At 39.4% G+C, this 20,280-nt stretch overlaps 1 protein-coding gene across 1 annotated transcript in view; it reads left to right on the top strand.

Annotated features, from left to right (window-relative positions):
• SMAD6 (SMAD family member 6) overlaps positions 1 to 20,280 on the top strand; it is a 105,492-nt gene that overhangs the window by 7,268 nt on the left and 77,944 nt on the right. Inside the window, exons 2-3 of the mRNA XM_051980805.1 lie at positions 3,575 to 3,634; positions 9,213 to 9,290. Of these exons, the coding sequence (XP_051836765.1) occupies positions 3,575 to 3,634; positions 9,213 to 9,290 (138 nt within the window). The remainder of the gene's footprint in view (positions 1 to 3,574; positions 3,635 to 9,212; positions 9,291 to 20,280) is intronic.

Raw genomic sequence — 20,280 nt, 5'->3', positions numbered from 1 at the left:
TCTTCCTTTGTTGCTGAGGCACTGGCTTCTCTGGGATAGTGGGGGAAGGTACACTAGCTGGAGGGCTGAAAACTGGCCCCACAAGGGGGTGGGAGTGGAAAAGCCCCGGGCTAGGGGCATGGATCATTTCCTGTGAAAGATGCAGAGGTGGAAAGGCAGAATAAGACCGAGAGTCCCGAAAATACAGACCACACCAGTAAGTTGAAGGAGTTTTAACTATCTCCTGGCTTACTTGAGGTCCAGATCCTGAAAGGCGAAAATTCCACCGGGAGCTAACAAAAGTCACATCTGTGATGAATGCTTTCCTTCGAGCTGACTGTAGCTCTGGCTTTTTACTGTAGAGCCCTGAAGCTGGAAGAGATTCCTAGATTTTATGCAGATGGATAGCTGTCTGAGTATGTAGGAGGATTGCCTAATTACACTGCTGCTTGCATTTAGAGAGGCCCCGAGGACTCTGGGAGTTCCCCCTTAAGGTTAAAAGCTTGTGCATTTTTATTCTCCTATAAAATGAGCCCACAGCAATAGCTGCAACAAACTTTTTTAGAAATGTAATTCAGAGTCTCTCTGCCTCACCCACCCAGTGCCCAACCTTACTCCTTTAACTTGCGTCACTCTTTAGCCATCTGAATGTCATAATGGAAAATCAGGTATCCAATACTTGCCAGTGTGGTTTGACAAAATTCTGTTGTTGGTGACCCCTGCAGAGGATGTGAAAATTATCATCCAGTGATAGCACACACCTCTCAGGTCAGATCTCTCTCTTTCTTGTTTAGTTAAGGAAAAATAATTCTGACTTGACAAGACTGAAAGAATGTCTGGGTCTTTTTTATCCTCACTGGGAATCAGGGGATGTAGGTTCTTGGCCCTGGCACTAATTGTCTTGCTTTAAAAAACAAACAAACAAACAAACTTGTACAGACTCTACTTTCCAATTCATGGCACATAGTAGGTGCTTAATGATTGATCACCAAGCTGAGTAACATTGATTTTTCTAGACTTCCATTTTTCTGATCTTGAAAATGTGTGCTTTGGAATTGATCTAATGGCCCTTCTAGGCTTTATTAGTCTAAGCCTTTGTCTAGGTCACTGCAATGCAATCTGTTCCACTCCCTGCTTTTTTATGTGCCCCTAAGAGAACTTACTGGTTACCCCACCTCTCCACTTATTAAATGGTTCATTGAGCACCATCTTGGTAATTTAGATGTGGGACAGAGTTTTATTGCAAGGGCCTCAGTTACCCATTTACACTTCAAGTTACACAACTTTTCTCTCTCTCTCTGTCCCTCTCCTCCTCTCTCTCTTCACTACCACATCAGAAACACTATCTGGCATGCATTTAGCTGGGTTTTAATATCATAGGCCAAGCTCTGCTCTAAGGAACTTGTGTGGTCAGAGTACTGATGATTTAACTCCAGCCTAGGGGGACTTTGATGGCTCCCATTTTGGCCCCGGGTGTTCAGTTCTCCTGGGAGTTAGACAAGCCTTTGAAGGGATGTTTGGCCTTGGGACTTGGAGGAAAGTGTGATTTTAAAAAGAAGCTGAAGAGTAACTACAGGCCACACCCATTATTGCCAAGTTTTCTATTTCCATTCTGTGCCATAGGCATCTAGAGGAAGGTTCATATCCTCCTTTTTCTGTCATGAAATAGAATGACTTTAATTCAATGAGTAGATTTTTTTTTAATGATCCAAAACATGAACACATTCTGAAATTATAGGACCTGACTGGAGTGCCTCTGCCCCATTCTATTTGTTATTTCCTATGTATCTAAGTACTGCTACTTTTACCTACAGGTAATTTATCAATCCTCATCTATCACCAATCTTCTCTATGTTTCCCAGCAATCTGTATTTAGAGAGTGCATCTTTGGAATAGCCAGAAGAACTTGGACATGTTGAAAAAAGATCTTCTGGACTGGTGCCTAAACTTGTAGATTAAGCACTTGTCCAGCCTTTTTTCTTAAGGGTTTCATTTAAGATCTCTCTTTTAGTTTTTTGCCTGACTTTAAAACTCAATGGTCTGCTTGGATAACATTTTTAGGTCTTTTTCCTCTTTATCCTTGTTGACAAACAACCCCAGCCATTTGTTAGCATCAACCACAAACATTTGTTGAGCGCCTCTTCTATGTGGAATACTATAGGGCTTTGTTGTTAGACATACAAACTTCTGGATTGCAAGTTTTTGTGGGTAGAAACACCAGCTCTTAGCCATTTTGTATCTTCCCTTCTCCTTTCTTCCACTTCTCTTAAGTCTGTCAGCATCACCTTGCTTATTTATAATAGGCACTCAATAAATATTTATTGAGAAATGAATGAATGAATCATGATACTTACCCAGGAGGGGGCTCAACAGGTCCTTTCTTGGTGTACTACCTGAGAGGGGCAAGCAGTGGGATAGTCTAAACTTGATTTGGAGTCAGAAAAATATTGATCTCCTACTTAATTTCTCCTGATAGCTTGACAAATCACTTCATCTTTGTGCGTTTTGATTTCTTTCTGACTCAAAGCAGGCACTAGACTAGATGATTTTCTGTATACCATATACCATCTTTTTTCCATTCTTTCTTGAAACAGGTAGAGAATCCTGGATCCCCCACTTGAGAAAACTCCTTTGACTTTCAGAGTCAAGGTTATAAAGAGGGGAAACTTAATTTAATGCAGGGAGCAAAACAACTGCTACTACTACTACTACTACTAATTGTGCCTATTATAATTATGAAAAATACTTATTACCCCTTGGGTCATTACTGATACTCTGGCTAATAATAGTTATTACTGGGTTATTACCACTGAGGTTTTGTTTGAGTTAGGGAGTTGATGGCATTTAGTTTCATTTACCCCAAATGAAGGGTCATTTCATTCATGCAAATTGTTACTTACTTTAGCAAATTGTTACTTCCCTTAAAACAAGAGCCCAAGGAATTCTTCTGAAGGAAAAGTATATGTTTTTAAAGGGGAGTATTTTAAGCAAATGAATGGAAACAAACAAACAAAAATCCCATAGAAAATAAAGAGATACAGATTTTTTTTTTTTAGAGCATTGTAGAGCTACTTCTCTTCCTTCTCCTTCCCTGCCCGCCAATGGAGAAATAGTAGAGGGATTTCACTTGTATGAAGTCACACTTCTTATTAATGGAAGAATTAGAACTAGGGTCTATTTAGTTTTGGTCTTGGACTTTTGCCACTTTCCCGTGCTAAAGGAACAAGCCAGTAAGGATAAAGTTTTTTTTTTTTTTTTAAATACTTCACTCAACCGTATTCAATCAGTTGACTTTACTGTTCTATTGTATCTCTTGTAATTATAAGCTTTGCTAAAAAAAAAAAAAAAAAAAAAAAAAAAAATTCGCTTTGATGGTATAGACAGCAAAGCGCAATAAGGACTTCCTGGTGTCTCAGAGTAAATGGCTGACTTAGATATGGGTCTGACTATTATGGCAAAACTACAAACTAGTCTGCAACATCCTATTCCGCTGGACTATTTGTGTATTTCCTACCTAAAGTCAGAGAAATATGAAATCCAAGAGGTTGCACTTCCATTATGCCCAGCCCTAATAGTGATCTGTCTTGTTTTCCAGAATCTCCACCACCCCCTTATTCTCGGCTGTCTCCTCCCCATGATGATCGAAAGCCCCTGGGTAAGTAAGTCTGCTTTCTCTGGAAAGAATTTGTTTCAGGATTCTCATTAGAGAATCCACCTTTGGATAAAGGTTCCATCTACCTTTGACCTGGAGGGATGGGGCAAATATTTCTCCAAGCAACCAACTCACAAAGAGTGAGTTTAAGGGAGGGCCAGGAATAGAACCCAGGTGTCTGAACTAATTCAGTGTAACCCATCTGCTTCTTTGATACTCTGATTTTAAGGAGTTCAGTCATATTTGTTTTATTCTATCCCTATTTCATCGCCCATATTTGCCAAGCCACCAACATTGTGATCTTGCTGAAATTCCCACGCTTTAAACTTGTGAAAACTTCCTCATCTTGCCCATCTGCTGTCCCTAACCTAGTGTGGACATACCTCAAAGCTGCCCCTGGATATCCAGAATATATCCAGAATATATTACTAAGACAGTGATGCTCAGAAGCTTATTGGAAATGGAATGTTATGTACCATGTTGTCTATTTTTAGGGACCTATATAGCTATTCTGGGGCAGCTAGGTAGCACAGTGGATAGAGTGCTAGGTTTTGGGTCAGGAAAATCTGATTTCAAATTCATCCTCAGAAGCTTCCTATCTGTGTGAGCTTGGGCAAGTCATTTAATCTCAAGTTTCTTATGGATCAATGCCTTGTCAAGAAATGATGAGCCACTGGAGAAGGAAATGGCAAACTACTACAATGTCTTTGCTGAGAAAACCTCATAGGCAGAAGTTTGCAAGGTCTTAAAGAGTTGGGCATGACTGAAATGACTAAACAACAACTAATATAGCTGTTGTAGGGAAGCAGATTGACAGTGATACAGATTTTTATAATTAATATTTAAATCTGAAGCTGTCAGTTGAATCTCCATGCTGTTAGGTGTTTGTTGGAATCTTAATCTTTCTTTATATTTCTATCCCCCTTCTATGATTCCCATGTTTTTTAACTATTAGTAAATAGCTCACCTCCCCCCCCAAAGAATGGAGTAATGCCAGGCTGCTGGTTTTTGTACTTTTGAAGAAGTCCCAGAGGGGAAAATAAAATAACTGAAGTATCTTACTACCTTATAACCTCTGAAGTGGGATATTTCCCTCAGCCTAGAATTCCTTTGCTCATCATTAACCTTTGGTGACCTTTAAACATTGCACTGTCATGGATGAATGTATTTCAACCTATCCATCCATGTGGGGCTGGGTTTACTTCTGCCTTTTCTTCCCATCTTGTGTACTTGTACTTCTGCTCCTGAGTTCATATTTATACTAAATATGTAGGGCATTAAATCTTTGTCAAAAGAGGTTGTTTATTCCCTTTGATTTATGCCAAGAATTTCACCTGAGCGGAAACAGCTTTGGAACATCTGGAAAAGAATGCTGATTGGTAAATAAAATGACTGGCTTAGACTATATGAAAGCATGCATAAGTAGCCTTACACATTGCTAGATAGTGCTATACACATATTTATCATAAAAAGAATAAATACTTTATAAAAGACCTAGTATGAGGCATAACTGGCCCAGCAAGTTAAAATTTTGAGGGTTCAGTAGGTTCATGAAATGAGGCATTGTGGATTTGGTCTCATTTAATAAACAGTGAGAATCTTATTAATTAGCAATCCAGCAGATTCTGGGACAGAATCAAAGGAACTATGGGTATAAGGATTGATATATTGGTACCCTAGTGGCTGATTCATTTTCCTGAATATCAACAGAGTAGCTTTGTGGGCTTTCAGCAAGAGACCAGAACTTATCAAATCAGATGCAATTTTTTTTTTTTAAAGCAGAGTACTAATGACATTCTAATAAGCACTTGAAAATTACACTTTTTTTAAAAGACTTCTTCCCTCTCCTGTTTGAGTAGTATGTGACAAAGTTTGAATTTTCCAAAACATAGATTAGTGGAAAGAACATTTTAAGTGTACTAAAGTGAATTTAAGAATAGAGCTTTTTCTCAAAAGACAATTTTGCATACGATTATTGCAGTGTGCTTAGAAACTACCCAGTTTCCTAATTTGACAGAAGAGATTGAGCCCAGACTAGGAAAGTGATTTGCCTAAGATTGTTGTTCAATCTGACACCTTAGAAGTAGAAGGAGGAATATAGAATCTTATATTTCCTGGTATTCACCCTCTGTGGTAAAGGGTCTCACCAAATAGAACCCCAAAGCCAGAAGAATATGGCCTGATTCAGGCCTTATAGAAGGAATGGGCAAATATGGACGTTTCCCCTCTCGAGCAAGCCTAGGGCTGAGTTTTCTTGACTCCCTGCCCTTTCTCTTCCTCTCATCCCATGCTTAAAATAATTATTTTCTAACGTAATAGAGTGATTCCAATGATAAACAGGACAGTACAAGACTGGTATAATAAAGTGAGTACTGAACTTGGGGTCAGAAAGCCCTTGTCTTAGCTTACAACCTACTTCTACTGATTTATTAGCAAGTGAATTGATCTCTGAACTTTAGTTTTCTTACTTGTAAACTGTGGGAGTTGGTCCAGATAATTTCTAAAGTCCTTTTCAGTTCTAGGTCCTATGATTTACTCTGTTTAAAAAAACAAATGACACACAAGAAAATGTGGTCCTCTTAAAGGATGCCATGCTGAGAACTCCGGCCCTCACCAAGTATATGTAATTCAAAGTCTTGGGGTGTATCCCGCAGTCTTGTTGGATGGCCATTGAAGATGGCCTATGAGAAAGGGTCCTAGGACTGCTATGTATTTGTCCATAGTAATAAGGGCAATTGAGTAATGGAGTTCATGCCTCTGAAATGGGTAATGGATGCCTCTGAAAAATGACAAACTGCCATCATTATTGATCACTAGTATAATCACATTGTATACTCAGAAATAAGTAAATAAGAAAATCCCATTCTAATATAGTGGTAGTAGCCTCTGAGATGCAGCTTTTTGAAAAGAAAATAACTGAAGAGGGTGATGTTCTTTCTCTGTCTTTTCTCTCTTTCTTTTTCTGTTTCTGTCTCTCTGTCTCCCTCTTGCTTTTGCTTTTTCTCTCTACTCTCTCTTTCACTCCATTTTCTCCTTTCTCTTTGTTTTTTTCACCCTCTCTGTCTCTCTTTCTCTCTGTCTCTGTGTTTCTCCCTCTGTCTCTGTCTCTCTTCTCTCTCTTTCTCTCTTTTCTCTCTCTGTATATATCTGTCTCTGTCTCTGTCTTTCTCCCCCCCATCTGTCTCTCTTGCTCTTGTTCTTTCTTTCATTCTCTCCTCTCTCTCTCTCTCTCTCCTTCCCTCCTCTGTCTGTCTTCTCTTTCTTTGTCTCTCTGTCTGCCTCTCTTTCTATCTCTCTGTCTTTCTTCCCTTTCTCTTTCTATATCTATCTATATATATCTGTTTCTGTCTTTCTGTCTGTCTTATTTCTCTCTCTCTAAGTATGTGTATATATCGGTTTCTGTCTGTCTGTCTTGTTCTTTCTCAGTTTTAGTCTCTCTTCTCTTTATCTTTCTGGTTTTTTTCTCTCTCTCCTCCTCTTCCCTCCTCTGTCTCTCTGTCATCTCTCTCCCTGTCTTCCTCTATTTACTGCTTTCTCTATGTCTTTGTCTTTTTTGCTCTTTTCTTTGTTTCTCTCTTGCTCTCACTCTCGTTCTTGAGTTTTCTCTCTTTCTTGCTTTCTCCCTTTTCAGCTGGGTTTAAGTGACTTGCCCAGGATCACACAGCAAATACAAGCATCTGAAGTAGGATTTGTATTCTATCCACTGCACTTACCAGTTGCCTTGGGAGGCCTCTTTGATAAAACCTCTTTTTTTTTTTTTTTTTTTTTTTTTAAAGAATCACTGTGTAGGAAAAAGATATTGGATTTAGGAATGTAGAACCTGGGTTCAAATCCTGGTTCTTCTCCTTTACCTCTTGTGTGACCTTGGAAAAGTCACCCTCCTTGGGTTTCACTTTATCATCTGCAAAATGACAGGCTTGAGCTGGATGATGTGTGGTCCTTCCTGCTCTGTATCTATGACCATAATTATGCTTCAGTCTACAGTGGGGTCCCATATGCTCCAAAGGCCACAGCTTGTTGAGCCAATATTTTTGGAGTATCAAGATTCATACTCTATCTCTGCTTCTTTATAAGCAGCATGACCCTAAGCAAGTGACTTCATTTATCTTGCTCTCAGTTTCCCTATCTATAAAATGAGACAACAGCCTCATGATCTAAGATCTTAGCTCTTTCATCTCTGACTCTTATGACAGTCTTTTTTAGGATCTTCCTTATGTGTACTCGAGTTTTAATTTTCTATCCCTTCTAAGTCAAGATGTTTTTAAACAGCTAGAAAATTTTTAGTCCTTTGGTAAACATCTTAAAAGGTTTTTTTTCTTTTTAAACCACATTATTTTTATTTTTTATAAACCAAAGGGAGTCAGTTTATTTCTGGGCCACTGTAATCATATGCAGACAACGAGCTAAAACATATAACTAAACATAGTCAGCATCTGGCCAATGGGGCTGGGGGAGGACAAATTGGTTAATATTTCATCTTGTTCATCCCTTTTCCACTCCCACCCCCAGGACATTTGGTAAAAGGAAAAAATGCAAAGAACACCAAAGGAATTCCAACTAACTCATACCTATTAGGCTACTCTGTTGCAAGATTAGGCATTGTGGCCTAAAACCATAATAATGTCTTTTTGAGGAGGGCAAGGTTTGCCATCTGGGGATCTAAGGTACCCTTGACTGATTGCAAAAGGCAGTAGTTATGCCAATAGTATTTCTGAAGGAAATCCTTGCAGATAAGACTTTCCGACAGGCTCTGGTAACCTTCACTGGGTAAGGGGGGACAACATCCCTGTTGGTAGTAAAGGCTATCGTGATCCAGGAAAATTTTCCAAGTGAGCTTACCCTGAAATGAATCTATTTGTTAAGTAAACAGAGACTGTCCAAGAAGCAGACACTCAAAGAATTTCCCTTCCAAGCCTAATTATGATGCAGATAGGAGGAAAAAAGAATGAACAGCCTATGAACTTGTTAAAACAACAGGGCTGAGGTTGAAATCTGCTCTGTGGGTCGGTTTGATTGAAAAAAAAAGGGAAGAAAAGTTAATCTGGGAGCAAACATTTGAACGCTTAATTAGAGGGGTGTAAGCAGGACAGAGTAAGGATGACTGTTAACTTGTTAAAACAAAGTTTCCTCAGCCTCAGCGGGGAGGAAGGAAGGAAGGAAGGAAACAAGAAGAAACAGCTTCAAGAATTTTAATGGTTGTAATTAAGTATAGCAACTATGAATTGTTTAGGGGCTTAATTTAACCTTACTCAAGTAAGCACCAAGTTTCTACTTGTTCGATCCCCTGAACTTCATTTATTTCTGTGGTCAAAGCAATTGAAACTTTTTTCAGCTTGTAGGGCAGTGAAATAGAACGTCAGCATTTTCCTGAATAGTTAGGGGGCAGGCTGGCTTTGTCTGGCTCCATCGTGGGATTGGGCCGAAGTGTCAGGAAGTTACTTGGGATACCCTGCCTTTTTGGAGGACAGACAGACAGAGAAAGGAAGGAGGAGAGAGAGACACAAGGAAACAGAGAAGAGAATGTGAGTGCTTAGGAGAGAAAATATGCCACTGATTTTTTTCCCTTCTTTTCGTCTTGCAGATTTATCTGATTCCACGTTGTCTTACACTGAAGCAGAGACCACCAATTCCCCAAACATCACTCCTGGTGAATTCTCAGGTTGGAAATTTTCATCATTAATTATTATTGTCATCTTAAAATGTAGATGAGGGGACAGGTGGTTGGATAGTTTAAAATTTTTTCTTCTCACTTTTCTTCCCTCAATATTCCCAACCCTCCCAAGTGGGAAAATTGCCAAACTTTGAAATTAAATACAGCCAATTCTTAATTGTTGTAGGTTCTAGGGATGAGGAGAACTCATAATGAAAAGAGAAAAAAACCCTCAAAATCTTTTAGCTGGTAGCTTCTATCTCCTTCCCTCCCCAAATATGGGGTAGGGTGTGGAAGGGAGAGGAACATCAACTTTCTTTCCATGAAGGAGACTTAAGGTTGTTGCATATATTGGTCTCTAGTAATTTCAACTGTAGTAATAGTAATTCACCTATATGTGAATGTAGTCATGAGTACATAAATCATATTAATGTATGTATGTATAGTATACTACAATCCTTACTATACATTCACATTCATTTCTTCATTTTAGCTATTAATTCCTTTTATCTTTTGTCTTAGAATAAGAGAAAAGAACACAGACTTTTCTTGTATTACCCAATGACCTCTCTCAATATTGGGAGTTTCATGTGCATCAGATGGGTCTCAAAAAGCCAGAAGGAATGGGCCTGACTCAGGCCCTATTGAGGGCATTACAAGTGTACAAGACTACAATATTATAATTTGAGGATTGAGAAATGAGTGCTAGCATGAGGAACATAAAATAACTGAAAGCATAAGGGAGAAACCCTGAAAATGGCAAGTTGGCTATGTGAATCCCATTGTCTTCCATCATAGTGGTATTTGAAGGTTTCATTAAAATTTCTTTTTCAAGAAGTTAAGGCTTGAGGTAAAATGCTGAATTGTGGGAGTAGGATTCTCATGCTAAAGCCTACATGAGGCATAAGGCAAAGAAATGTAGAGTTGGGAAAATGACTTGCATTGGAGATTTTGTTTTCTGTGGTAATCAATCTGCTGATAGGTTTGAAGGCTTGGAATAGTAAGTCCAAGTAGAGAACTGCCAACAGAAGATGTTCATCTTATGCTAGCTTCTATGCTCTGTAGCTTGCTTGGAAGAAATCCCCATTTCCTTCTGTTCATTGATTCTCTGTTTTCCTCTCATCATCATCCTTTTCTTTGTTAAAGACCAGATACTCTTTCTCCCCAAAAAATTATGCAAAAAAAATCAATTTTTGTTAAATTTTGTAGACTCAGCATTTTAGAGCATTCTCTTGCTCATTAGCTCTTCTGTCTACAAAATAGGCAGGACAATTACAAAAAGAGAAATAGGCAACCCATCCTTTTTTTTTTTTTTTTTTTTTTTTTAAATTTCAGCAAGACTGGTGAAAGGCACTTTTGGTTTCATTAAGGTTCTTATTTATGAATATTTATTTCTGCCCAATTCATCCTAAGATGCATGAAATGGCACTTAATTTTGTTTTAAGGATTCTGTGCTAACCCATGTGTCTGTCTGTCTGTCTCTCTCACACACATATACACACACAGATACACAATAATCTAAGATAGTCTCTGGATTGTTATAAGGGCATAGGTTATAGGATCTTAATTCTAGACTGAAAGGGACCTTAAAGGTCATTTTCTCCAGTCTCCTCATTTGCATCTGAGGCCCAGAGAAAGTAACCTTGTTAAATGGTCCTGAATATATGGCCTCCTACTTCTGACAGCGTGTTTGGGCCGGTTGTCATTGTCCCCATGAGTGGTTGAGCTGAAGCTGGACCAGTACTCTTGGAGAAGCAGGTCCTCTAGGATAGCAGGCAGCCTCGGAGGACCAGGAGCGTCCACCTTGGGAGGGTTTGTCTTTGTGTTTGTCATGTCACTTACTCTCCAGGAGTGGGTTAGTTGCCAGACACTTGGGTCTCATCATCTTCTTGGAAAAGCCTTTAGCTAATTGTAGGTGACAGATGTATGAACAGAACTGTCTAATACATGTTGCCTTTTCCCTGTTTCAAAAATGGTCCTGAGTTTCTGGATCCATAAAGGAAATAATAGTAATAAACGGCTAGCATTTATATGGAACCTATTGTGTGCCAGACACTGTGCCAGGTACTTTAAAAACAATACCCTTTGATTCTACAACACCTCTGGGAGGTGAGTGCTATTATTGTCCCCATTTGATAGTTGAAAAACTGAGGCAAACTTGTTAAACTCAGGTCTGCCTGATTCAGGCCCAGAGCTCTGCCCACTTGCCACCAGTACTTGCGGGTTTCCTTGATGGAGCTGGCACTTTAATCCTAGAGTAGGTCCTCCTGGCACTGTGTCCCGGCTCTGAGTGACGGGGGGTGAGCTGCTGTCTCCCTGGGACGCCGGCTACCGCTCGGGAATTCTGCTTTGGCCACTTCCCTCGCCCGTCCTCTGCCTTCCCTGGCCGGTGACTCGGGGCTCAGCCCCCGGGTCCGGTTATCAGCCCGGGGCTCCCTTGGTGCCCTGGGGATGGGCCTTCCCGCCGCACACGGCTTCTGACTGAGGGTAGTCTCCACCAGCGTTGGCTTGGGCACGAGTTACAGAGCTGGCTATTTTTAGCCAGGCTCCAGTGTCTGAGCTCAGCTTTCCTGTTGGTGTGGCTAAGGCCCATTTTGGGATTGAGGGAGTATTTAGACACATCCACAGGTCAAAGGCAAGCAGCACTGACATCCTGTAGGCGAAGGCTAGCGAGATCCCCAGCGTGGGGGTGCCTCTCCTGAGTCCTCAGAAAAATCACAGAGCGATCAGAGAGTTCGTCTCTGGTCTCTTCTTGATTCTCTCTCTGTCCCTTTCTTTTACCTCTGTGCTTCTCTTAGTCACTCATATCTGTCCTTAAACCATGGAGTCCCCCCTTTGCTAATGGTCTGGGATGCTTCCAGTTTATTTACCCCCCTATCCCAGAAAGACCTTTGCTCCAAAATTGTCCTTCTCTCCCCCAAATTTTCATTTCTTAATTTATTTGCGTGGAAAATCCTGCTGTCATTTGAGTAGAGTAATTCATTCTAAGGTGTGAATGATTGATCGGTTTATAGGGATTAGAGAAAGATATTTATTCAACTCTTAAAGTCCTAATAAATAAATTCTTAAAGGAACTTAGTCTCTAACAAAAGAGCTCAAATTGGCCCATAAAAAGTTAAACGAGAATACTGAAGGGAAAGTGTCGAATGAATAAGTTTTGACAAAATTCATAGAAAGGAAAAATCACTTTTTGGAGATGGCCAGAAAATGTTTTGTGGAGGACAAGAAACGTGAATTAGGAATTGAAGAGTAGGGGGACTTTCTGGGCCAAGGAAATGGTGTTGAATAGAGCAGAATTTGGTTGGAATGCCAGAGGAATGGTTTGAGGTAAGACTGGAGAGGTAGGTAGAGATATGACATTGAAAAGAGGGGCTTATTAGCTAAAAATACTATTTAATTAATGGAATTTAGAGGTGGGAGAGACATTTTTAATAAAAATGGGGGAGAGTCCCATTGTACCTTGCTGTCATGTATCACTGTTCTGGAAGTATAAAGGTCATTAGTATGGGAGGGAATATGTCAGAGGTTGCTAAGTTCCTCTTCTGAATCTCTTGGACTGATTGACAAGTTTCATCATTATGTAAGGCTTCTCTCTCCAGGCCCCAGTTCATCTCGTTTGCCCAGGGCCTTTAATATTATTTAATGACAGTAGACATCGGACATACTTTACACAGATTTATGGTGGAAATGAACACTTTTCTTTATTATGGGAATTTAGGAGAAAAAAATCAAGGACTGATTCTTCTTGTGCAGCAAAACAACTGCATGGACATGTATACATATATTGTATTTAACATATACTTTAACATATTTAACATGTATTGGTCTAACTGTCCTCTGGGGGAGGGAGTGGGGGGAAAGAGGGAAAAATTTGGAACAGAAAGTTTTGCAATTGTCAATGATGAAAAATTACCCATACATATATCTCGTAAATAAAAAGCAATAATAAAAAAAAGAAAAGAAAAGAAATCAAGGACTAAAAACACATTCCATTTTGATTTTGTGTGGCTATATGCACTCATACCCAGACTTACTTCCATATAACTACTTTGTGCTTATTCACTTTATATTTATTCTTTAGTTTATTTAATTTATTCTTCAATTCACTAGTGGTTTTCTGTATTAGAAAGTAAGCTTCTTGAGGGTAATACATGTTCAGGTCTTTACATTTGTACCTCTTTCACTTGGCATAGTAACTAGGTACATAGTGGGCTCTTAATTAGGCACAGTATTAAATATTTGAGGGATCCTTATTTGTAAGTTGGTAATCATTGTCATCATTGTCATATAGTTCAAGTCAGTGAGGACTCATTTAGTACCTATATCTGGATCTTGGGACTCTTTTACCTTATTAATTATTGAGGATACTCTGAAGAGCTTTTTAAAGTTTCAGTTTTGCCTATTATTAGAAATAAAACCATCTCAGTATTATTACAAAAATCATTTTGCCCTTGACCTTGCAAATCCCATTTCCACTCAAAGGGAGTGGAATTGTAGGTTCAGAGAAAAGGTTAAAAAATAGAGTAGTGCCAGATTGTGGAAGACCTTGAATACTAAATTTGAATTTTACTTGATAGATGTGTGGGAGCTGTTGAAGAGTTTTGAGTCTTTGAAATGACGTGATTAGATTTCCCCAAGACTTATAATTCATTTCTTGGGTCATAACTTCCCAAACTCAATAACATACTTCATTTGCTTTGCTTCTTCATATTTGCTGTGACATCCCAGTTCCAGCACCCTCAATCTTCTTCCTTGATCTCCCCTGCTTGGGCTACCAACCTTACCTTCATAGTCTTGACTCTGCTGTTGATTAGTTGAACTGAACATCATTAACTACTCTGAATTCCTAGCTTCTTTACTTCTTTGCTAGTCAAGGCTTACTTACTCTGAGATGTCCCTGCAAGCCAATTATTTTTTTCCTCAAGTGTGGTAAAATACCAATGACTAGGTTAACTACAGACTTATGTTATCTGATCTCAATTGAGTTCTCCTTTTATTCTTCCTTGTTGGACTCTGTCACATTCTCTACAGCAGGGACTACAAATCTCTCTCCTTAAAGCATCACCTTTTTGATACCTACCATCAGAGGACACTCTAGATGATGGAGAAAATTCGGTCTATTGCAAGTTTCTCCTCCTTTTGGCCAGACCTTAAAATACCCTGTGTTAAAATCTTAACTTAAAATTTCCTCTATTCTCTCTTCTTTTGCTCTAATCTCTAATGAAAAAGTAGCCCTTCTACTTACCTGGAGCCAACTCTATGCTTTTGATGTCCCATCCCAACCATCTAAATGTGTCCCCTCAGTTATTCTTTCTCTTTTTCTAATCTTCAGCCTCCGTTGCCTGCTAATTCCAACCCCATTACCAGTAAATGTACCCTAATTCCCCAATTCTTAAAAAAAAGAAAAAAGAAAAACACAAAATCCTTCAGTTGGCCCTGCCCTTCCCTTCTCAGTTTATCAATCTGTATTCCTGCCTTTCCCCAGTCCCTTTTCAGAATCTCTCGGAAAATCATTATCTTGATAAATAATTATGTATAGAATGATATATAAATAATTATGTATAGAATTGCAAAATCATTCTATGCATAATTCTATTTATCAGTTCTTTCTCTATATGCAGATAGCATCAGTTCAGTAGTTACTTTCTATATGAAATCTTTTACTGATCTTACTGCCTAGTCATACACAACTTGTTAATATTTTCTTCCTTTTGGCATTGTTTTGTATTACTTCGCATATGCTTATATATTTTTCCGCTTAGTAATGTAAACTTTACCTTCCTTTTAGTAATGTAAACTTGAGAAGAGAGGAATTTTTCTTTTTTGGCCTTTGTATTCCTTACATAATGCCTTGTTCAGTAGAAGTTCAATAAATGTTAGATTGTCTTTCAATATCTAGGAAGATGGTAGTAATCAGTATGAAGGGTAAATTGGAGATGGGATGACTTATGACACTTTCAGAAGATTCCAGGCAAGTGATACAGACTCATTCTAAGGATAGCAGTAGGAATAGAAGGAGCAGAATGTAAAAGACAGTGTGCTGGTTGAATGGAGAGTTAGATCATATTTACTTGATAAATTGTTTACAGATTCCTTTTATGAAAGAATGATTAATAAAACTTGGTAACAGATTGGTGTGAGAGGAGAGAAAAGAATCAAAAATAATTCCATGGCTGCAAACACGGGATGAACAGTAGTGTCCCTGAGAGAACACAATTAGTGAAATTACAAGTCGAAGACAAGTTCTTGGAGGAAGATACTAAAGTTGAATTTGAGGTGCCTGTGGGAAGCATAGATTTAATTCTAGAAAAGCACCTGAGATGTCTCTTAATCCAAGCTTTTCATTGTACAGATGAGGAAACCGAAGCCTAAAGAGACTAAACATGCAGGTGATAAGTAGCAGAGCTGAGAATGTACCATTCTGGGTCTACAGCTTGGGGGACAGATTTCTGTCTTTAAGTTATCAATTTAGGAGTCAACTATCATCATTAGGAGTTGAAGCCATGGGGAATTGATGAAGGGAAAGAGAAGAGGAACAAGATCAGAATGTTGGGAAGGGCTTGAGGAACTTGAAGGGATTAGGGAAAAGTTGAGAAGTCACAGGTTGAGAAGGGAAGGAAGGAACTAGGAGAGTATGTGTGTTAGAAGCCACAGGAGGGAAGAGTATCCAGAAGTAGTGGGTGGATAGTGATGTCAGATGCTTCGGAAAGGCCCAGCAGGATGAGGTTCTTTTTTTTTTTTTTTTTAAAGGGCATTGAATTAGTCAATTAGAAGATGTTCTATGACCTTTGAGAGAGCAGATGGCAAGTGGGTGCTAAAGAAGTAGAGGTTACAGGATTAAGAGTTCTTTTAAGGAGTTTGTGAATGAAGGGGAGGAAAGATATGGGACAATAGTAAAATAGATTAAAAGGTTAAGAGAATTTTTTAAGTATTGGGGGTGATCACCTTATGATTACAGACAGATGTGAGGAGAGAGAGAGGGAGGAAGAAGGAAAGAAAATGTGATTTGGGGAATGAGTGGCAGAGCTAAGATTTGGGCCTTAGCAAGGAATGGGGAATGCTTCTGGAAAAGAAGAGGAAAAGGAGAAATTGAGTGATTCTGTTTATAAGTTTTACAGAATAAGTTTTATAGATATGTTGTATCGGATCACCTCTATCATTTAATGGGGAATGAGAATGCAATTGGGGCTTTAAGGAGAAAGGGAAAGAGTTGGGATTATTCATATAGAAAACCAGTATAGCAGGATTACTCAGAACAAATCTAGTTCCAAAGGATCATCTAGATAGAAATTACAAGAAGTCAGATTTTCATTTTCTAATGATTAGAGCTATTTTGATACTATCACTTATATGCAAAGCAGTTCATTCCATTTCTAAACAAGTATTTCCAAAGCCTACTTATCTTTTAAAGCTTATATAAATCCCAACCATTCCTTCACTGTTTTCCCAGAGCATTCTATCTTTTTTCCTGCAAGTAAAACAGTGAATCCCTATTCTGTGTATAAGACTCTTTGCGAGGTACCCTATTTGTCTGGGCCACTTCCTTGGTCCTCATTCTTACCCAGATTTTTTTTAAATAGCCCTTGGGTTATCCTATATTGGCAGTATTTTATACTTTTAAAAATATTTTTTTGTTATGCATCTTTTAAAATTTAACAAACATTCATTTTCTTTCCTTACTTCACTCCTTCCTTCCCCCTCTCCCAACAGAAAAAGAAAAGAAAAACAAAACTTTTGTCACAAACAAGATCATACAGGCATAGTTCATATGATTATAAATTTGGAGTTAGAACAAGTCTTAAAGGCTGTTGTGTCCCCTCCTGAAATTTTACAAATGAGGAACCTGAAGCCCAAGAAACTGAAGTGATAGCCGAGGTTTAAGAGCTAATATCAAAGGTGTGATATCAGCATTCTTAGGCTGGGGAAAGAAAGTGCCAATTACTGCTGTCATCATGAAAATCTGCTCTCACATATTCAACCTTGGTACCTCAGTTTCCTCAACTATAAAATGAGCATAAAAGCAGTACCTAACTCCCAAGATGCTTGTTGTGGAGATCAAATGAGAGGATATTTGTAAAGTGCTCAGCACATAGAAGCTGTGAATAAAGCTTGATCCCTCCATCCCCACCCTCCCTTCACTAAATCTGCAGGGTGACAGATTTTGTCCTATTTAGCAGTTCAGGTGGTTCCTCACAGAGTTGGGAGAGCTTCTGCTCTTCACACCCTTGTTAGGAGTTGCAGAGTGCTTTGGAGTAGAACACAGTTGCAGATCCCGGGGTGGGATAGGTGGGAGAGAAGGAGAAATGGATAATTATAGAGGTGTTGGGGAGGGGGCAAGAGTCTTCCTGATGTTCACTACCTGCAGGGGCACCTCCAGACTATGTATACTTAAGCATACTTGGTCAGTAAACTATCTGGGTTATTAGATTTAGGGATGATAATTAGAACCTTAAGAGACTCCCTGAATCCATTTTTCTTATGAAGGGGAGTGCTGCTCTTCTGGTGGGGTACTCTGGTTGTCCCTATCTGCCAAAGGGAGGGAGGGCAGTGATAGGAGCCAAGTTGATTATAGACTGAGCTAGGATCAGTTGGCAAATGGCAATAAAATTGGTAGGGCAAGGTGGCTCAACAGTTTCCCTGAGGTCTGCACAACTTTATTGATGCTTGTTAATTCTTATTTAAGGAGGGGGTGGGTGTGTATCCATTGATGGAGGAGTGGGGGAGGATCAGATTGAGAAAGACAGTTTTCTCTGGCCAGGGGAGTCTGTTTGGCTCCTCATAGTGGCCTGATGAAAGGAGATCTTTTGGTTGAGTTTCCTTAGGAGAAACTGATTTTTAAAAAATTGCTTGTCTATCTTGTCTATCTATCTACACACACACACACACACACACACACACACACACACACACACACACACACCCCAATGGAGGTAGACCGAGACAGAAAGAGAAATTTGAGCTTGGAGTATAGAGTGACAATAGGTGATTAAATGTAGACTGAAAAAAGCTTTTTCTCCTTCTTGCAACCTCTTTCAGAAATAGAGCTGAGTCCTTTAAATATTTCTCTAATATTCAGAGTTAAAGATCTAGGCGGAGTTCCCACAGGAGTTACCTCAGATAAGGGGTGGACCCTGAGTTCCTGGGCCAAGTTAGAATTCTTTGATGGGGCCTATGCCGGCTTTCCTATTTCCACTTTTGATCTGGGGCCTAATCTCTCCTGATAGTGTGATAGGTATAGGACATAAAATGTGGGCTTCACTGTCTCCTCTCCTCCTGTGTATGTGAGAAATTGTCTCCTGTTCCAAAAATAAGACGAATTTTGGATCTTGAAGCAGCTTCTGCTATTTTTTACTTTTGCTTTGATCAAGGAGGAAAAAAAAACTTTCCCTTCTTAAAACCACAAAATTGCAATTCCTGGCTAACAAAGAGATCCATTCTTCACACATTGCTAGTTTAGTTGGTGTTTCTGTAGCTAGGAAGTTAGAAAGGCCAGGAACGAAGAGATGGGGGTGGGGGGTTGGTGAGGGGAGAGGGAGAGGCAAAGGTTATCTCCATGATCTTGGAATGCAGACTTTGCTGGGCTCACTGGGGGAAAGGCTTCTAATGAACCAGCTAGCAGATGCTGCAAATGGATGGAAATGGGACTTCATGCTATTGGTGGCTTTGTTTTCGGTTGGCCTTCTTTGTCCAGGGTTTCATTAGATTTTTCACAGAGCCAGTATCCAACAAAGTAGAACCTTATTCATTCAGATTTCATGGGCCTAGAAAAAGACATTTTGAATTAAGGGTGTAATGGGGCCATCCAAACAGCCCCCAGACATTCTTTCCTTCTCTGATTTCCCCAAACGCAGGGTTTTTCTAGAAAACACAATGTGCTAGAGACAGGGGTGGGTGATGGGGTTTGCCCTTTGAAAAATTTTTCCTTAACGATCCAGAATGTAGATTCTCAGTCACTGGTTAGAGCAGAGTTCAACAGCCTTCAAATGAAGGGTCTCAGGAGAGAAATAATGACTGACCTCGGTAATGAAGTAGAAAATAAGTTGTACATTTAAAATCAGTGTTTCACTCATTTATTTACTAAAATATAAAGACTTTATGACACTCAGAAATGTCCTATATTAATATAGGAATGAAAAAAACTTGGCTAGGAGATTGCTAATTTACTCCTTGTATTTTGAACTGATTGATGATTGAACTGATGCTGATGATTCATGGTTTGGGTTTGGTTTAAGTTAGCTGAGCAATGCAGTCTATCCATTCAGAATTCATCGAATCTGTGATTTTATTATTCCAGGATTCTAGATTCCAAACTCATATATTCCAAACTTATATATTAAGTTCCTATAGCTTCCAAGCTTATAGGAAGTTGACAAAGCAGTGTTGAGGAATGAAAAGATGACTTTAGGTTCACTTCCCAATGGGTGAATCTGCTCTTTGGTGTTCCTTACCTGAGATCAGCCAGCTTTTGTTCAAATACCTCTCATGATGTGTAATGGGAATTCAACTTGCTGCTTCACCATTCATCTCATTCCCTTTTGGAACTTTTCCATTTGTTGAAGCTCCTTTGTGGAGGTGAATACTTCAGATGTGGTGGCTCTGTTCTCTTGAATGTGCCAGGGATGAGCATCTTCAACTTACCTTGGGGGGCAGAGGGTGGGCGAGAGTCACAGCAATATGGAGGAAGGATTAACGATTGTCTGACAGCCTTCATGCCCTGTGAGGGCGTGCATGCCCTAGGCTGCCAGCCTTTGTAATTGGAGAGGGGTCTCTGCAATCAGGGGAGGGCTCAGAGGAAGCACTCCCCTGTTTCTGAGAAGGCAAGGTATGAAGCACAGGGGGAAAATTATTAAAAGCTGTACTTGTCTTTCTATTGATAGGACTGTTTTGTTGGTGTTTATTCATTCAAGCATGATCTCTTATTTGAAATACTTGGTTCTAATGATGAGACAGTTCTTGCTGCCTCCTTTGTGGGATAATGGAAATAGGGCTAGACTTAGGG

Source organism: Antechinus flavipes, chromosome 2 (assembly GCF_016432865.1).
Source record: "Antechinus flavipes isolate AdamAnt ecotype Samford, QLD, Australia chromosome 2, AdamAnt_v2, whole genome shotgun sequence".
Taxonomy (NCBI): domain Eukaryota; kingdom Metazoa; phylum Chordata; class Mammalia; order Dasyuromorphia; family Dasyuridae; genus Antechinus; species Antechinus flavipes.
The sequence above is the reverse complement of the archived record's forward strand: the minus strand, read 5'-3'. Positions and strand labels throughout refer to the sequence as shown.